The following is a 19,987-nucleotide window of genomic DNA, read 5'->3' as shown; positions in this document are numbered from 1 at the left end:
ACTATAACATCAGTGAATATTATAGATGAGCTATTAGTATAATGAAGGCCCAGTGGGTGTGTAAATGATCGATGAAAAATTACAGTAATGTTATATTGTAATTTGCACCTTGCTTCTGCATTTTCAATTCGTACAACTGCCATTATTATGTCACTTGAAGCTGATGTAATTATAAAATTTATTTTTTTAGATGTACAAAACACATTTGGGTTTGCCTCACATTTATTTTTTCACACACTTTATACATGTAGGCAGACAACACCTCTGAGTAAAAAGTTGTGTACTTCAGGAACTGGTTTTCAGACAGTTTGTGAACTTAATTTGAAACTTGTTAAGAAAGCCAAGTTTACACCATGTATATAAATGTAAATATTCAACACAAGATGCACCTTGGGATAGAAACCATTTTGAATATAAAATCTTTGTAAATTTTGAGTAATTTGTTTCACAAATCTGAAACCTTAACACAGTGACCCCTCACTTTTATTCTTAGTTATGAAAGACAAGACTTTCTTGGGCATAGTTTACTAAAAAAACATGAAGCAATAGGTAAAAACTTTCTTTTTTGATGTGTATCCTCAAAACACCAGTGCTGTACAGGTACATGTACCGGGTACATTAACAGAACAGAGCTCCATCACAGTGTGTAATTATCTCAAAAGCTGAAGAGAACTCTTATGGTGAGCTCATAATATGAGCTCATAATAATAAGCTTTACAGAAGTCAAGTAGACTGTTTATTATTTTACAACATTGCTTCATTTAATGAGTTTGACAAGCCCTACTGGATGCCAAACTTTGATATAATATTTTCAGGTCATAATGTTGTCACCATGTTTTTTAACGCTTGTCAAAAATGTGTTCATAACCGTGCTGTTCACTTAAATGATGATAGAATGCAATTTCAAGCAAGACCCTGATTATTGTCATGTACCAACAGTGTATCATCCTGAATTTCTCAGACTTTGCCGCTAACTTCCAAGAAGAAGTTAGAGATTCTCATGGCGGGATTGAAAACATGGCACACAGTACCAGTAGATATGTATATTGGAATGGTAATAGGTTCACATCACCTATGTTTAAAGGTATACTGTCACCTGTTCCAATTTTGCCACAGTTACCATGGTAAGAGAAAATCTAACCAATCACAGATTTTAAGCGGGTGGCCACTTTTTAAAAAACTGTGCCCATACATGGGCATTTTGAATACCAAGGAACGCCCCTTTGATCATATATGGGCATATTTACATCACAGGTGACTGTATACCTTTAAGTGAAGAATATTTCTTGGGCAGCATACTTTGTTCATGCTCCCAATAGCCTTGATTTCGATTTCACGTTTGTTACTAAATGTAGTTGCACGCGCGCAACAGTGGACAACGCTACCTAAAATCCGGACAAATTTTGTTGTTGTATGCACGGCTGTTTGTACAGTTTGTAGTCTGAGCCATAAATTCATATGAATTTCTAATTAGTGTGACTGCTAATATCCATATGCTAGCAGGTTTTATTTCCATTCTTTATGCGGAAAATGCGGACAGATATTTACTTATGCATATTAATGAGATAAAAGATGACGCCATTCGCAATCAGCACTATTGAAGGTCAATGCCTGGAAATGTAAGTACAAACTCCAGAACCCTTTCATTGTATCATTCCGGCCCTGTAAAATGTGGTTCTTTCTTGATCGGATTCAAACTAACAACCACCCATATGATATCTACTCACTTAGCAAGTGGTAATAAGTTAGCAAAGCTTAGTCAAAATCTAAAGAAAGTCAGTTTTCATTGCACAAACTGACGTCCATGAATATTTTGCAATAATAATGAGCAACTAAAGTGATAGTATTAGACTAGCAGACAAATACCATATGGCCCCGTGCTGTTTCCCAGATTCACCTGAATTCTGTTTTATATTACAGGTCTAGAAAACGTTTCTCTTGTAGGTTGAATAATTTATGAAATTGTTATTAGCAAAGTACATAAGAAAGGTGAGAAATAATGTGAAAAGTTGTTTGAAAATGAAATGTAGGTTACACGATATGTATTTCATCAACGGGACTCTTGACATGGCATAAATCATATAAAAGGCCTTCAACGATGTATGAATAACAAATTATATTTCATGTAGTCTGGTAATTGCCTATCACTTGGAGATGTGACTGTGATAGCGATATACATGCCATACACATCATGCATGCTTGATTCAGAAACCTTCTGGTTTGAGTGTTAATCCACCTGTTTTAACAAGATTTGTATTCATGTTCACCAAATAGCAATTGGAATATAATTTCTGCAAATTATTTTGATGGACGGTGTTTAACCATGTACCAGTACACAGCATATGGTATATCTTATCTTTTGATAGTGTACCAACTATGGTGAGTCCTGTAACATGTTGCGTGTATGCATTTATCATCGGAAAATAGACTGAGTAAACGGATATTAGTTTCACCATATGGTACTTTTACTGTGTCAAGATTTAATAGTCAATAAGGGGATTTCAACCCTGTATTATTGCCGCCTACTTGTCCTCAAATGACCTCCTCCTCTTGCAGCTGACTCAAACACCATGAATATTTGCAAACAGCAGCTTCAATAGATGAGACAGTACTGCTATACCAGTAAACTTTGAAGGGGAACAAAAAACTTTTAAATTGAACAACAATATCCTGAACTTTTCACCAGCTAAGTAAATTTTTAAATTGGTGGGAATACACTTTAGATATTTTTCATTTCTTTTTTCAGTTGTGTGTATTAAAAAACAACATTCCATGTTCTGTTATCAAAAATTCTATCAAAATATTTGTTGCTTCAGAGTGGGAAACTACATTCTGCTTTTCATTAAATGTTAGTCATTTCGCTAAAATGGACTGTAAGTGGTAGGCTGATAGTCTGCTCACAAAAGCTCTATCCGTCACTCCTTTTATTGTGCTGTAAGAAAATCTAAAAGAAAACATGCAAAAGTTTATTTTTCATTAAAGGGAGAAAAAAGTAATGAATTGACAGTTAAGAGATTCCAACTGTTTTTGTCATCGTGTACTAAGTACTGGTATCAAATATGGAAAATTATTCAGCTATTTCAATTAACACCAACTGATGCCTGTTTATTTTGAGTTTTCATTTTTTCTGATCAAATATAGAATCTGACTCAACAGCTATGTGGAAATTGGATTTGATTAGATACCCATATTTCTGTCCGGGAAACAAGCTGATACACCTTTGCTCTAGCAACAAACTCATCACGGTCACCTAGCCATATATTGGTGATGAAAGAAAATGTGTCGCATCCGCCGGTCATGGAAAATCAGCCATGGCAACACTCTGTACAAATTTCCGTATGACTGGAACCCCCAATTTATCATCTGTAGTTTTCAAATTTGTCCTCACATCAAATACATCTGAAAACTATAAAAAATCTTCAGTTGATGAAGTGTTGAAAATTCAAAACTACTGGCATATCTACCGTTTGGTCAGCTCCTTTAATTACATGTGGTAGATGTTATCTTTTGTAGAAGGTTAAACTGCATTTGGTTCACAAATTCTTTCAATGAGTTCTGTCGTTACCATGGAAATTCCAAAAGTAATGGGTAGAGGAAATAATTCTAGAGGTGTGCCGATCTTTCTTCAAAGCAACAAATAATTTGAGTGACGATTGATGGTTAACAAACTTGAATTACTGCCATACCGGTAACTACTTTGATATTTCATAAGATTATGCGTAATTACATGATGTGTGTATAGATCCTTTCTGTAAATTATCACACCTTGGTTGCACTGGACAGACAGTAAATAACAGTAATATTTGCCCCTCTCCCAACTGCCTTTTTATCTTCTATATGTAGTCCTGCCCACTTGTTGGTTTATGCCATCTACATGGAAATAGGGGTGTGTTTTAAAATGGAATAGTACACAAGTCAAAGTGAAAGTATACGGTTTATATCAAGGATAGTGTTGAAAAGTGATTTACCCCTTGCACCACAGAATTTTGGTTTAACCCTTTTGTTTACTTGGACTGTTTTAGAGGAAAACACGGGTGAAAGTGTTAGAGCCGTACATTCAAACCGAAATTTATGTTGCGTGTAATTATTGTGTTGCACAAATAACCAGTGAAAGTGCTCTATATTGTATGCAGACATCATTAGGCCAGAGCAATTTCATTCTTTGGTTTCACATCATTGCAGTGTATATTACTACAAAGAACAAGACACTTCTGTTTTGATTCTTGTATGAGCACTCACATTACACAGAAACAGTCAAGTAAATACAAAATTTGTGTGTGTTAAATTTTCTGTGTCTGTTTTTGAACTACTTACCTAATTCTCTTTCAAAATTGTGAGTGGATGCAAAACAGAGACTGTAATTACTCTGGCCTTGTGCTATGACTGCCGATCGACTCGCCAAATGTCAGCCATACATGTACCGTACATTGACATTTTAAAATAAACTCGATGGCAGTGCTATACCGGTACTCACAAAATCTACCCCAGACATATGGTAACATCATTATAAAAGACACTGAAAAACCTGCAGATTTTCTTTTATTTACACATTTTATATAAAAAAAGTCAGCTTATCAATATACCCAATATGGTTGGTGATTGTTGCACTTGCAGTTATACTATATATTATGTTGCATTCACGTTTATAAATAGTAGCAATTATCTGATACTTAAACACCCGCATTGATCAACAGGTGGGTAATATAAACCTGAGCAATTTCATAAAATGCCAGAGAAAAATATCCATATTAAAACAGTATGGAAGCATGTACTTGTAATGAGTAAAACATTAAAATTATTCTGGTTTTATGAACTAGTCATTTTCCAGCCATAGTTTTTCCCCAAGATTTTGGGAGTGGAACAAGAAATTGTATTTTAAAAACAGAACAAAGACACTAGACAGTACATTAAAAGTTGCATCCTGCTGATGGAGTTTCATTTTAAAATTTTTCTGACCATGACCCCCTCCACACGCGGTAGAGTTTATGATCCACCCACTTACACGAACTTGCTATCATGCATCGCTCACAAACTTTATTAAGGCGATTAATGCATCGCACAACTGTATGAAAAACACCGCACCCTCGGGGACAACTCTATCCACCAGAAGTACCATCAACCCAGGAAAGCAATATGTTCACACTTCTTTGATGAGCAGACTTTTTTCTTTCTTACAGAATTATAGCTACAACTCAGTTTGAACCTACAGATGCCAGTGCGGCTTTCCCTTGCTTTGACGAGCCGGCATTCAAAGCCACCTTCACTATGTCCATGGTGCGGGACAAAGACCACATTTCATTGTTCAACATGCCTCTGAAGTCGTCCACATCGTACGGAAGCAACGGCCTCATTCTGGACAAATTCAACACGACCCTGAAGATGAGCACGTATCTCGTGGCATTTATAGTCTGCGACTTTGAGTATAAACAAAAAATAAGTGGATCTGGTACAAGGGTAAGTATCATTTACTCAGTTAACTACTATACAGCTACAATGTTGAGAGAAAAGATGTTACTTTAAAGGTATACAGTCACCTGTAATCTAAATATGCCCATATATGGTCAAAGGGGCGTTCCTTGGTATTCAAAATGCCCATGTGAGGGCGCTGTTTTTAAAAAGCGGCCACCCGCTTAAAATCTGTGATTGGTTAGATTTTATCTTTCCACGGTAACTGTGGCAAAAATTGGAACAGGTGACAGTATACCTTTAATTGGTAAGGCCACAAAAAAGAGTCGTTTCTGATCAGAGTGCATCACTTGAAAACCCTGATGTCAATCCTTTTCTTCTGCTTCCGTGGAGCAGAGATCAATAATTGCGAAAATGAAGAGTAAATGTGACAAGATGGTAACCATGGTGTGCTTTAAACAAACTACATGTACCCTTTCCCAGTATTTAGATACCCAGAATTCAATGCAACATGTGAAAATTAACTGTTCATCATATGTTTCTGTTACAGATTGACTAACACAAACAACAGACCAAAAAAACATAGATATGAAAAAAGCTCGTCATCATCTCATTTTAGCAAAGAGGCCATGACCAGAAAGAATTATCCTTTTTTTGCCTAATTAAGATCAAGCTGTTTTTTCCTCCAAGCACATGTTTGAATCTATCCCCAAAGTGTAATTCTGTTATCAAGTTATATTTTGTTCAGTAATGTCATGATGCCAGTCACATAACCAAAAATAATGTAACTTCATTTTCAACATGTATAACCTTAATTTTGATGTTTGTAAAATGTATATCCAAATCATAACTTAAAAGAGCAGGTCATTTGTCAACTTTATCTGAAAGAAAATTGGCTGAAATGGAAAAAAAATTCAGAAGGAAATAATAGGTTTGTAACACCATGTAAATACTCAATGTCAACAATAAGTAATGGGAGAACCAGGGATTGAGAACTGCCCCTTTAAAGGGGCTGGATATTTATCAGCCTTATCTGTGAACAAATTGGCTGTCTTTGCACAACTTTCAAAAGTGAACAAAGGATCACAAGCACATGAATATTCAATGTCAACAACCACTGATGCAAGAACCAAGGATTGATTACTGCCCCTTTAACAATCAAATGAACCCTGTGGAAGACATTTACAGTTAAAATATCTCATACAGTTGTTTTCAGATTTTGATTCATTTTCAGTTCCTACATTCCCTTTCTGCAGGTTCGTGTCTACTCCCAAAGTGAACAAGTAGAAGATACTCCATTTGCATTGGACGCTGCTGCTAAAATAATCGACCACTACGAAGATTTCTTCCAAGTGGCGTATCCATTACCAAAACAAGGTAGACAAAACTGAATGTTCGATTTCCAGAAGTTTTGATTGTTAACTGTTTGAGTGCTGTAATTTTTCCCACCAAAATTTTAGTGCAACATTTTACCAATTTTTATGAATTTTTCTGTATTTGTTTTGATAACTTTGGAGCAAATGAGCATCACATTTAATTAGCTACAGGTTTTTCATTAAAATTTTGGCAAAAATTTGAAAAAATTTGACTTGGGTATATTTTGTATAGGTGACAAAAATTGACTGGTGCTCAAAGGGTTAATCATATCAAAGAAGAATACTAGTACACTACAGGTATTTTGTCATGATTGCATTAATTCCCATCACATCACAGCACTTGAGATTATCCATAATCAGTATGATTTTTACACATGCACATGTAAGTGTTTGCATCATGAAGTCAGACAAAATCTTAGAAATGTACAGAAATGCGAAAAAGGAATCTGTTTAATTTTAAGAAGGTAGTGAGGTGTGGGCTTTAATTCCAGTATCATTTTACCAAATATTCCAGAATGGCATCAGCATGCATGTGCTGCTTCATCCTAAATGACAAATATTGGATCACACATTCCTTACAGATTTGGTGGCAATTCCGGACTTTTCAGCTGGTGCCATGGAAAACTGGGGTCTGATCACGTACAGGGAAACTGCCATACTCTATAAGGATGGAGTGTCATCGGACAAAGACATGCAATGGGTTGGTGTTGTTACAGCTCATGAACTCGCACATCAGGTAAGAGAAATAACAAACAAACATACACTAGTCAAGTGAAGTAAATAACAAACACACACACACAGTCAAAAGTGAATAATTCCACATGTATGAGCTAATCTAGTTTGAATTATGCAACATACTGTACATGGGACCGGGACGTGTGACATCACTTCAGTACTATGATACAATTTTCTTTGTGTACTCCAGTAATTACAAGCAAAGTTGTGACCTGGTTTCAGCATCAAGCAATTAATTACAACATGAGCATGGTAAACATTTAAACATGAATAGATGAATACAAGCAACCGGTGTGATATTTGTTCTGGATTAGCTACCAGAGTGTTTTATATATATGGAAAATTTGACTAGCTGTGTAAGTGGCTTAAGTTCGACAAGTACATTCCAAACCATGAGTTTTGAAGCTATTTCTTTGTACTGGTACATGCCCCAGTAATCTATTTTTACTGGGTGCCAACGGTACAGGAACTCATTTACTGAATGCTAAATTGGCCATATTCAGTGCCTTTGAAGTTTAATAATCTCCAAAAATTAAGCCCTCTAGAGTTGACCTTCATGCATTCTGTCTTATGACTTTCCTGCAAAATTTGCTTGATCAGCTTTTACACTACAGTGCTCTTTGGGAAGATTTGAGACTCAATTTTTTTCTCATCTGATGCTTATGTCATTTCAAAGCCTATTGAACAAATGCGGTCCTAGTTATCTTGTTTTAATGAAAATCAGAAAATTTAATGAGTCCCCGTTACTTGATAAAATTATGTGTATGGTTGCCATTTTGAATTTCAAATATTAGTAAATTTTTTGTACTTTCTTTCTCTGGACTAAGACTTTGCATGGTGACCCAAGATTTCATTTGTGATCATGAAAGAAAATACTGTAGTTCCAAGTTTTATTCAGGAGAGTTTGTTAAAAGTTTGTTTCAGAACATGTATCACCTTAAGGCAGAATGTGCTTCAGGGAAAGATATTCAGACTCTAAATCTTTTCCAATTCTTTTCTGATCTACCACTTGTTGGGGCTCATTTTAAAGCTCTTAGAGTGAGAAAAACTTTCACTGTCGTAGTTTTACAAAAATTCAAAATTTAGTTTTTTTCACATCGAGTTAACACAGAGATGGCAGCCATTTTGAATTTCAAATATTGTGAAATGTTGGGTAATTTGTTTCTCTAGTTTGTAAATTTGCACGGTGACCATTTGATATCCTTATGAGGGGGGAGGAGTCTGGAAGATTGATGAGGTAGCATTATTTTTTTACCTGATCCATTGTATATTATTTTTTTCCCACTCTCCCAAATCTTCTAGACACCACCAACCTGATATCAAATGGTCCACCCCTATCAATACTTGAGAAAGAAAGGTCACACAGACAAGCCAATAAATTAATTCCAGTACCAAATTTATTGGCAAAATGCAGCAAGGTAATCTGTTTCCAGGATAAGCTTGTTTAATCAGGAAATTTGTTGTCACACTTATCCATCATGACTCTTCCGTTTGCCTTTCCTTAGTGGTTTGGGAATCTGGTAACCATGGAGTGGTGGAATGATCTGTGGCTCAACGAAGGATTTGCAAGCTATGTGGAGTACATCGGAACAAATTTTATCAAACCAGAATGGAAAATGGTAGGTACAAGTGGGAAAATGTTAAAACATGTGTCCTTCTCAGGTCACTACAATGTCTGTTTTATGCAAAGAGTTGGAGTGTGTCTGCTATGAAAAGGGGTCAATTGTGTTGGTTTTGATGGCATTGACCCTTTGAGTGCTGTAATTTTTCCCACCAAAATTTTAGTGCAAAATTTCAGTTTTTATGAATTTTTCAGTAATTTTTTTGATAATTTTGGACCAAACGGGTTTCACATTTCATTGGCTACAGTTTTTCATCAAAATTTTGGCAGAAATCTGAAAAAATTTCACTGGGGTACATTTTATAAAGGCAAAAAAATTGACATTGGCAGTCAAAGGGTTAAGATATCAAAGGTATTGTCTCAACAAAAAATTCCGTAAAACATTTTTCAGTGTTCAGAATGGTCACATAGAATAGTAGTTTTGGACTTTGACAGTGAACAACTGCAAATGTTCTGTGGCTTTTCCTCTGTCTCTAGTCCAGATAATATTTAGCTTTTCCGTGAAAATACCCATTTCATTCAATAGGCCTGCTACTACTGATGACTTTCTGTGTATTTGAAACTTGCTGGCAGTAACCTTACAGGACAAACAAAGGCGCAATGAAACCTGAGTTTGTATTTTTGATCTGTAATTAGTTACTACACGGAAAGGGTCTGTAGCTGTACTTTTAATGATTTTTTTTCTCTATATTTGTTTTAATGTCAACTACTGTGTAACAGTTTCTTGTTCTACTTCCCAAATCATGTTGAGATACACAGTATTCAGCTTGTCAACTCAGCCTGTACATGTGTAGACTGCATTGTTATTTTTGACAAGTGAATTCTACTGCGTACTATGATTCAAATGTTGACAATACCAGTGCATTCAATTTCTACACGTTCAGACATTCTGTTGACAAACTCAATAGTAGGTGTTTAAACATGCTTTTGGGAGTAGAACAAGAACTTGCCATAAATATGCAAAACAAAAATAGTGAAAAAAATCGCCAAAAGTTGCAGCTACTGTCCCTGTAACAAAGGGACAGAAATTTCACAGCACCATAATGAGACCCGGGCATTGAAAACATTGTATAATTTTGCCAACAATAGTTGTGATATATTATTAATATTATTACACATTTTGGTATTTTGAATTCAGAAGGCATCAGGGCAAAACGTGATTACAAAATCAAAACTGAATGACATTCTCATGCTATTAAAACTTTGGCAGTTTTTTTGTAATCTTGAATTAATTTCATTGTTAGGCTTGGAGAATTACCATAAATTAACTAGTTATATGGTACAAGGCATACACAACTCACAAACTGCATTCTGTGCAAAATCATCTTTATGAAAAAGTCATATTTGGATAAGATCTTAAATGTTCAATGTCACATATTAAGTCATGATTTTCACGCTTAAAGTGTCACTGATGATGTTTGGATATCAAATCATAAGATACCAAGTAACGGACAGTGTGTGCTTAGTTAGATCTGTTTGATGGTTCATGTTGTTTTTCAGATATTCACTCATGCAAAGCTGTCAAATCTCCAGTAATTCGCAATGAATCAATGTCTGAATATAACTTTAGCATACATCTCCCTTCCAAAGTAAACAACTCTTCACATCTTGGGAGATGTTTGCTCTCAGCACTTTGTCAACCTGGATGCGAGGAAGAAAATCATTGATTGCTGACTATATCAATCATTTTATTGAATGACATCAGCAAATACTTGAAGTAGAATTCGCCCCTGGGACGGTTTTCCAAACACTCAAATTTTATATAAACTTCCTGGCTTGCAGCAGTTGCTGACTCATATTGAAGCTTTTGGAACAAATGAGGTTTTCACTACCTTTTTTTTGTGAAAATTTTACAATCTAATTTTTACTCATAATATTAAACAATTGAGAATCACCAATTTGAATTTCAAGTGTTGTTGATATTAGGTGAATGTTTCTCAAAGTTTTGCATAATGACTCCCTATTTTTAGCTCAGGTGTTCACATATGTGAGCTAATTTGCACCAATGTCTGTCTATCAGTCTGTCCGTCTGTCTAGGTCTCAGCTATCTCAAGAACAACTTCTTGTATCAAATCAAATCAAATCAAATCTTGTACATAGATGACTCTTTAGAAAGGGTAAGAACTGATTAGTTTTTGGTAGGCGTAGTTTGCATAATTAACTGTAATTTGCATAATTATATGTTCAGAAATCATATGTTCTCAGAATGACTGTCATATCTTATGAATCTTTTTACAGATGATAATCAGGAACCATATGCCAAATTTCAATGTTATAACAGAGTTTTATAATGATGGCACTGCTGTTGATATCCTGAAAACAACACTCCACAGTAGCCATGTTTTGCAGTAACTCAGATAAAATATAAAATATAAAATACTGTAAAAGCTGAAAGCATGACAAATTGTGACATTTCATAAGGCAGCAAAGGAAATTTAAATGTATTGGGTTCAACCCTTGTACCACAATGGTATGGCCCAAACCCTTCTGAAGTAAATGCTGAATCTGGAGCTGTTTATAGCGAATTAGGGGGTGAATAGGTAGAAATTCATTGTTGTTTTTCCCAATTTTTCAGCTGGATCAGTTTCTGTACCAAACTTTCCAAAGGGCATTGGTTTTGGACAGCTTGAGCAATTCGCATCCAATCTCAGTTCCTGTCTCCAATCCAGCGCAAATCAACGAAATATTTGATAACATCTCCTACGACAAGGTATCTAGACATTCTTTACTTCTGTAATGATATCAGTTGTGACATTCAAGTAGAACGCGCCTCAGGGCCAGATATTTGGACTCTCAAATTTTTACAATTCTGTTATGATTTACCACTTGTGGGAGCTCATTTTATAGCTCTTGGAGAAAGAAAAATTTTGTCTCAGTTTTTTGAAAATCAAAAATTTTATTCCTCCCCATAGAGTTAACACAGGGATGGTGGCCATTTTGACTTTCAAAAATCAGTAAATGTTTGGTAATGAGTTTCTCTAGTGCCCAAATTTGCACGGTGACCTCCGATTTATGTGTTGCATCAAGTGAGGAAATGATCAAATGTTGCATGCTGAAAAGTTTGACCAAAAATTAAAGTCATTCACTGTGGAGGCACAGTACCAGCTCAAGAAAAGGAAAGATTTTTGACTTCATGTGGGACTAGCATATTGCTTATACCTACCGGTAGACTCTCTCACAGCCCCTGACTTTCGCTGCTCAGCTCTGTCTTCAACCATATGGTGATACACCCTGAAAATCTTTCTTGCCAACAAGGCTCATCGAGCCAGCTGTGCCGGCTTTGCCAGCTTTCTTGGCCAAGCTCTGCACAGCTGAACTGCTGAGGGCGCTTGTATGGTCTGAGGAGGTTTGTGAATGAGTCTAGCTTATATCATGCTCAAGTAACCAACTATTGTACATCCTGTGAAACACACTTGAACCAACTAGTATCCCTAGATGATTATTCTTTGCTCAATAGTTATCCAACTGATATTGTTTGCTTCAAAAGGGTGCATCAATTATCAGGATGCTGGCCAATTACTTGACCGACGGGATCTTCAAAAGTGGGTTGACCTTTTATCTCAAAAACAACAGCTACGGCAATGCCAACATGGATGACTTGTGGCAAGCACTGACTCAGGTATAGTGGTTGGATTTATGAAATTTAAACTCCTCAATACTGTAAACACTGTGTGTACTGTGTATTTGAAGCAAAATCAAAAGTAGTCTAATGAAACAATCTGTATGTGATATGTTGTTTGTCTGTAGCCGCGACATGAACAATCCAGTAAAACACATGTACCGATATATGTGTGCATGTACAATATATATGAGATGTACATGTATGTGTGTATCTGTGCTTGCATGCATGTTTTGTCTGTATGTACCTGTATGTATGTATGTATGTACCGGTATGTATGTACGTGCGTACGTACCGGTATGTATGTATGTATGTATGTATGTATGTACATGTATCTATGTACCGGTATGTATGTATGTATGTATGTATGTATGTATGTTTGTTTGATGTATGTAGTGTATGTACCAGTATGTGTGTATGCATGTATGTATGTATGTATGTACTGGTATGTATGTATGTATGTATGTACACGCATGTCACACATATGTATGTATGTATGTATGTATGTATGTATGTATGTAATACAGTATATAAAGTATGCACATACACATGTCTATAAATGTTTACCGTATTTGTGTGTGTGTCTTGAGTCTTTTCGATTTTGCTGTTTTGACGCGCGATAATTTCAAAACATTTTTCTTTGAGTTAAACACTGCATTGAACACTTGTTAACGCAATAATTGAAAAATGTATCTTAATTTATTATCCCAATGCAGGCTGATGCAGGACACGGAGATACCAATGTCAAGGCCATGATGGACACTTGGACTTTGCAGATGGGTTACCCTGTCGTGACCTTGACTAAAGACGGAAACAAAGTGACCGCAACTCAGCAAAGATTCTTAATTCATCCCAATGGAAAAGCCTCAACAAGTGAATTCAAATCACCATTTGAGTGAGTTTCTTCAATTGCCATAAAGAAAACTTTTTTCTAATCTTAAATGTTTCTTATTTAAATTTCTTGTAACATGATTTAGGCAGAAGTTTAACTGTAAGTTGTTTCAGAATTGTCATGGGCTATAGATTGGCCCCTTGGCAATGTGCAGCATCTTGAAATCTTGTAGCTGATTGGTTGGCTGAATGTTATTGATACACTGTATCCTGTATAATGGATACTGTAGTAATGAATCATTTCAAAACAGCCAATCAGCTACATACCTAAGGAGCGTTAGTTTTAGACTCCCTAAGTTGCCTTGAATGATTTCTGTCTACCAATCAGCTTCAATCTTCAGCTACATACCATAATTCGCTGATCACTGCGTTCTCACGTGACCAGACAAGCAGCATGTAGTAAGACGCAGATACAGGCAAACCGCCATTTTGAAATGTGCTAGTTTTTGGTCTCCCGGAAGTTGTTAATTGCGCATGTCCGCACATACTGTATCCTTTTTTGTCGCGTGCTTTTTAGTCTAGTCTGGTAGCTGCCAATATTTCAAAACTTTTAAGTGTGGTTATTAAGTCCTTGGTTGAATTCTGGTGACAGCGCCCCATGGTTCAACCAATCAGATTTCGTAATGGTGGTTTCCCATTACCTGCTTCTTTGTGCTTGTCACTGAGGCGGGGACCAGCCAACATACCATAGCAGCTTTATTTCCAGACTCCTTAAGTTGCCATGAATGAATGTTATCTACCAATCAGCTGCAATCTTCCAAGCTGCAGCACAAGGCGCTTCACATTGCCAGTGTGTATTCACACCACAGCCAGTTTTCAGTCTACCGGTTACCAATATTGCTTGTGTGAGGAAATTTTGAAGCTAAAACCTGCATTGTATTTTCATGATCTCTGATTACCCATCAAAAATGATAACCAATTTTTCCACAAAGAATTGATGCATGGAATACCATCCACTTGCAAACCAATGCATCAAACTAATTCATTGTTTTCTTGAAGAGAAAAGACACTAAATTTATTCTTTTCTCCAAGACAAAAGACACTACGGTAATAAATATTAATTATTTCTTACATTTTGTCTCTAGTTATCAATGGAAAATACCATTTACATACATCCAATCAGATGGCAAGAATGATTCTATGTTGATAGACTCTCATTCAGGTAAGACTCCCTAGTTTGTTTCATAATAATCCACACAGTTATTGGTTAGTCATCTGTGTTTCATGATTTGCAAGACCCCTCAAGTTGGTAAATAATGTATCACAATATGTAATATCCATGTTTAATATTCGTTGTTATCGTAAACTCCCTAAATTGAGCGAATAATGTGATAAGCAAGACCCCTCAAGTAGGTTAACTGTGTATCATGATGGCTTTTTTGCAGTACAACACATCAACTATTAAATAATCATCAGTGAACTAACTACATTGAAAGTTTGAAGTTTATTCGTCAATTCCACATATGAACCATTTTGAGAGATTTCAATTTTAGATACATGTACTTTCATTTTAACTGACCACAAGATCCCCTAAGCTAATGCTGTTTCATGAAGAAGACTTGGTCAGACCCCCTAAGTCATTTATTATGCATAACAAAAGTCTGTAAAGTAAATAGAAAGTCCCATAATGTTGTGTCTGAAACTTCATAGTGTTCATGAAACTTGTGCCTGATTATCATACAAAATAGCGTTGATCGCAATTTTAAGGTTTGTTACTAAATATACCTGCACGCGCGACGTTGGACAACGCTGCCTAAATTCGGACAAATTTTGTTGTTGCATGCGCAGCTGTTGTTGCAGCTTGTAGTCTGAGCCATAAATTCATACAAATTAGTGTGACTTTTAGTAGCCATTGTAACATTAGCAGGTTTTATTTTCGTCTTTTATGAGGAAAATGCGGACAAATATTTATTTATGCATATTAATGAGAGAAAAAATGACATCGTTTGTGATCAGCGCTATTGTTGTTTTGTAAAAAAATTTAAAAACGCTGCACACCGAAGCAATGCACTCATATAATTACTGTTGTAGACAAACAGACTTACATGAATATTTTTCATCCTTCAGTTGACATAACACTAACTGGTTCACCAACATGGATCAAAGGGAATACTCGTTGTACAGGGTTTTATCGCGTCAACTACGACACTGCCAACTGGAACGCTCTGATACAGCAGCTAGGAACCGACCACTCAGCGTTCAGCTCAGCCGACAGGACATCCCTCGTTGACGATATTTTCCACCTTGCAAGGTATGAACTGTTACACATTCAGTATATTTGCACACGGCAACCCTGTCGGGTGAATCGTAAAGTAGGACCTTGCAGTGTTTGATGCAATTATTTCCAAATACGGAGCATACAATGCTTGAAGTGCAACATACCAATATTTATTTTACGCAAAGTACAGTAATAAGGTAGTTTGTGCATCGAAAGTGAAAGACTTAAACTTTTGCTCAATCTTTCCTGAATAAAACTCAACCATTCATTTACCAAATCAACAATAAAAAAAAAGAGGTCACCGTGCAAAGTATGGAACTAGCAAAACAAATTACTCAACATTTTGCGACATTTGACATTCAAGATGGCCGCCATTCCTGTGTTAAATCTATGGGGGAAAAATTAAATTTTGGATTTTCGAAAAACTAAGCTGATGAAAGTTTTTCTCCAAGAGCTTTAAAATGAGCCCCAACAAGTGGTAGATCAGAAAAGAATTGTAGAAATTTGAGAGTCTGACTATCTGTCCCCGAGGCGCATTGTACTTTTATCCTTTCACCACCATGGTTTGTCCCAAATCCATTGTTTTCTATGGTAAAGTTGGACCTATATACAGGGAACTGGGGGTGAAAGGGGTAAGGTATAAAGTGCCTCAGGGACAGATGTTAAGTTTCTCAAAACTTTTACAACATTCTTTTTGCCTACCACTTTAGTAAAGAGTGTAAACAATGACTTTTATTTCTTGAATCACTCTACAAATAGCTACAATACAATTGATCCAGGATACGAAAGTCATAGTTCACACTCATTACCAATGTGTGACACTTAGAAGCTATATTTTCCGTTACTTTGTCTCAAAACATGATAATTACCAGGATGGACCGCTCTTGTTTGAGTCATACAGTGGAGATTTCTGAATCGGATTTCCAAGACTGTGTAGGGGCTGCCGGATGAGCCCTGCAGAGCAGTCTGGGTAACCGCATCGTCGTAAACCACGCGCCTCTTTACGGTAACAGCTTAGCGCTAACCGTATTTGCATAGGTCAGCAGAGCGGAAATCACGCGCCTCGCGAGAATGGGGTAACCGAGACTAACAATATACATGTTAGTATTTTATATACACAAATATTGATATGATACTTACAAACATGTATTCATGTTTAATTTACATAATATAAACCATTTGCAATTGATACCATTTGCATGTTTCTTACAGCGTGCATATATTAACATATCATTTGCATACTAATTGATTTCAGAGCTGGTCATGTGGCGCAAACAAAAGCCTTGGATTTGTCATTGTACTTGAAGAAAGAACGAAATTACGTCCCCTTGGCAACTACTATCTCCAACCTTGGCTATATTGGTGAAGTCTTCATTGGCAGAGATGGATACAAACTCTACAAGGTAAGTGGCAGTCTTTATGACATCATGTATGACCTCATGTATGACATCATGTATGGCATGTATGACATCATGTATGACATCATGTATGGCATGTATGACATCATGTATGACATCATGTATGACATGTATGACATCATGTAAGACATCATGTATGACATCTATGACATCATGTATGGCATGTATGACATCATGTATGACATGTATGACATCATTTATGACATCATGTATGACATGTATGGCATGTATGACATCATGTATGGCATCATGTATGACATGTATGACATCATGTATGACATCATGTGTGACATGTATGACATGTATGACATCATGTATGACATGTATGACATCATGTATGACATCATGTATGACATGTATGACATCATGTATGACATGTATGACATCATGTATGACATCATGTATGACATGTATGACATCATGTATGACATCATGTATGACATGTATGACATGTATGACATCATATATGACATCACAAACCGTGACATATCATTTGAAAAACAAGAAATACTGGAACACTGGGCAAGTATGTTTGTCAATAGCCAGAGAAAAATTTTTTGCATGCTTGCCCAAAGGGCTGCCATTCAAAACTTTCCTGGTCGAGCCAAGTCTTTGTCAGTTTTAAACAGTTGAAAAATGAAATTTTACAACTTCTGTGCAATGCTGATAGTGCCAGTGGTCAGTTCATCATCTTTTCTAAGATCATCTCTTGAATGGAAAGAGAAGAGGCGAGGAAAACATAACTAACCATGACCATAAGTTTGTTGGTTTGTTTGTTTTGTTCGGTTTTCAGCAATACATATTACAGCAACTCAGCGACATCATTGATGAGGTGGGATGGAATGATACCGGAACACATCTGGAAAAGTAAGAACCTCCATACGGAAATCTTGTGTTATATACACCTCTGTAATCAGGACGACATGAAGGCTGCACTGTCTGTAATATATGATGTAGTTTTGATGTTTTTCTCTGCCCTGGTTGAATACAGTTTCTCGTTACACTTCAAAATCATGCTGAAATTCCTAACATTAATTATCAATACATGAAATGTGAAATGTGCAATATTGTTGTTGACAACCAAATTTCAGTCCGGACTAGAATTCATTTGCAAACAAGAACATTGTACTTTGCACAAAATTTCTTGTTTGCATGGATAATACTCGGTATTTAACATACTTGGGGAGCAACTGATACTGTTGTTTTAATCTATAAATAATTATTGTGTCAAACAAAAATAATCAACAATTGTGTCAATAGTTGTAGCTACCTTAGCTTTAAGGACGCAATATTTAAGGTAAAATGTACATGATCAACAGAATTTCACTCATTCACAAACTTTAGCTCACCTCTCTATGAGTAACACTTGCCATTCTGTTTTGTTTTTTGTTCGTTAATTAACAACATTTTTCATGATATGGGTCTACAATATATAACATTTGCATATTGCTATATGAACCACCTGCTCTTTGAACAATATCCTGTCAGAAGCAAGGTCTCATTCTTCCTTTGTTTCTCTCATTAACAGATTAAGGCGTGGCATTGTTCTAGGTGAAGCCAACTCATGTGGACATGAAGCATCGGTAAACAATAGCCGTACAATTTTTTATGAATGGATGACAAAGGGAACACAGTAAGTGATTTGAACTTTCATGTTACTTAAACTGACCAGTGAGGGCGCCATACATGCAACAACCATAGAGGGCAGCATATAATATGGCCACCATAGCTGTTTAATAAATTTTTAGGCTGCTGCTGTTATGCATTTTCCAAAACTAACTAAATCAAGTATTATGTGATCTCCCTGGAAGATTAAATTTCCTGAAAGTATAATTTTCCATCACAACTTCATCTTGTGACATGGAATGTACTCAGACAGGTCAAAACAAAATGGATACAAGAAGCTTGACCTGTGAGGGCGCTAACACTTCATGTAGGTTCATATCCCTTGCTGCCGTCAGTGGACTACAGATGCAGTTATGCTGTACAAGAGAATACAGAAAAGAAAATAACAACAAACAAATAGAATATACAAGGTGATGTGATCACAGTCGCATTGTGTACTTAGTTAACTTATTTTCAAATACTTTTAAACCCCTCTTGTGCTGAAACCATGCATTTCTGAATGTGACAAAAGACTGGCATTTAGAAATCTATTGCTGTATTTGCAGAGTCAGCCCTAACTTAAAGTATGTCATCTACTGCAATGGAGTCAGGTACGGCGGTGAGGAAGAATTCCAGTTTGTGTGGAAAAAATACCAGGATGAAACCGTTGCCTCGGAAAAGAGAAAACTGATGGCGGCAGCTGCCTGCACCAGTGATGCGGGAAGACTTAAAAGGTATTGCCACCATGGGCACTAAATTTGCATGTTGCTATGGTAGCATCAGAATTATGATGAACATTCTTTCTTGGTTGAAAAGTTACATTTGTGAGAAAATAATGATAATTTAATATTTCCTGTGAACAGACAGCTATCAACAACACTCCAGAAAAGTGGTATTCTTGACAAAAGTATTCCTTGAACTTTGCTGACGAAGCTGCAGTAAACACCTGGAATATAAAGTCACACAAATCAGGGAACAAATAAACTGAACAATCCACACCAGTGAGGGTGGACTGACAGTGATGAAAAAGACTGTTGATCACAAATAGTTCTTTTTCACAGACTTTCACAGTTTGTATTTTGAGTAGTTTTATGATCA

The 19,987-nt window shown here is 36.2% G+C and overlaps 1 protein-coding gene across 1 annotated transcript in view; it reads left to right on the top strand.

Moving 5' to 3' along the window:
• The window catches only part of LOC139123550 (glutamyl aminopeptidase-like), a 52,837-nt gene that overhangs the window by 21,670 nt on the left and 11,180 nt on the right, over window positions 1–19,987 (top strand). Inside the window, exons 2-14 of the mRNA XM_070689722.1 lie at window positions 5,178–5,454; window positions 6,663–6,783; window positions 7,364–7,518; window positions 9,023–9,136; window positions 11,714–11,848; window positions 12,626–12,757; window positions 13,474–13,652; window positions 14,734–14,810; window positions 15,716–15,899; window positions 17,122–17,269; window positions 18,078–18,151; window positions 18,813–18,917; window positions 19,456–19,623. Coding sequence (XP_070545823.1) covers window positions 5,178–5,454; window positions 6,663–6,783; window positions 7,364–7,518; window positions 9,023–9,136; window positions 11,714–11,848; window positions 12,626–12,757; window positions 13,474–13,652; window positions 14,734–14,810; window positions 15,716–15,899; window positions 17,122–17,269; window positions 18,078–18,151; window positions 18,813–18,917; window positions 19,456–19,623 — 1,869 coding nt within the window. The remainder of the gene's footprint in view (window positions 1–5,177; window positions 5,455–6,662; window positions 6,784–7,363; window positions 7,519–9,022; window positions 9,137–11,713; window positions 11,849–12,625; window positions 12,758–13,473; window positions 13,653–14,733; window positions 14,811–15,715; window positions 15,900–17,121; window positions 17,270–18,077; window positions 18,152–18,812; window positions 18,918–19,455; window positions 19,624–19,987) is intronic.

This window comes from Ptychodera flava (genome assembly GCF_041260155.1).
Source record: "Ptychodera flava strain L36383 chromosome 23 unlocalized genomic scaffold, AS_Pfla_20210202 Scaffold_23__1_contigs__length_28996876_pilon, whole genome shotgun sequence".
In the NCBI taxonomy this organism is placed as follows: Eukaryota; Metazoa; Hemichordata; class Enteropneusta; family Ptychoderidae; genus Ptychodera; species Ptychodera flava.
The sequence above is the reverse complement of the archived record's forward strand: the minus strand, read 5'-3'. Positions and strand labels throughout refer to the sequence as shown.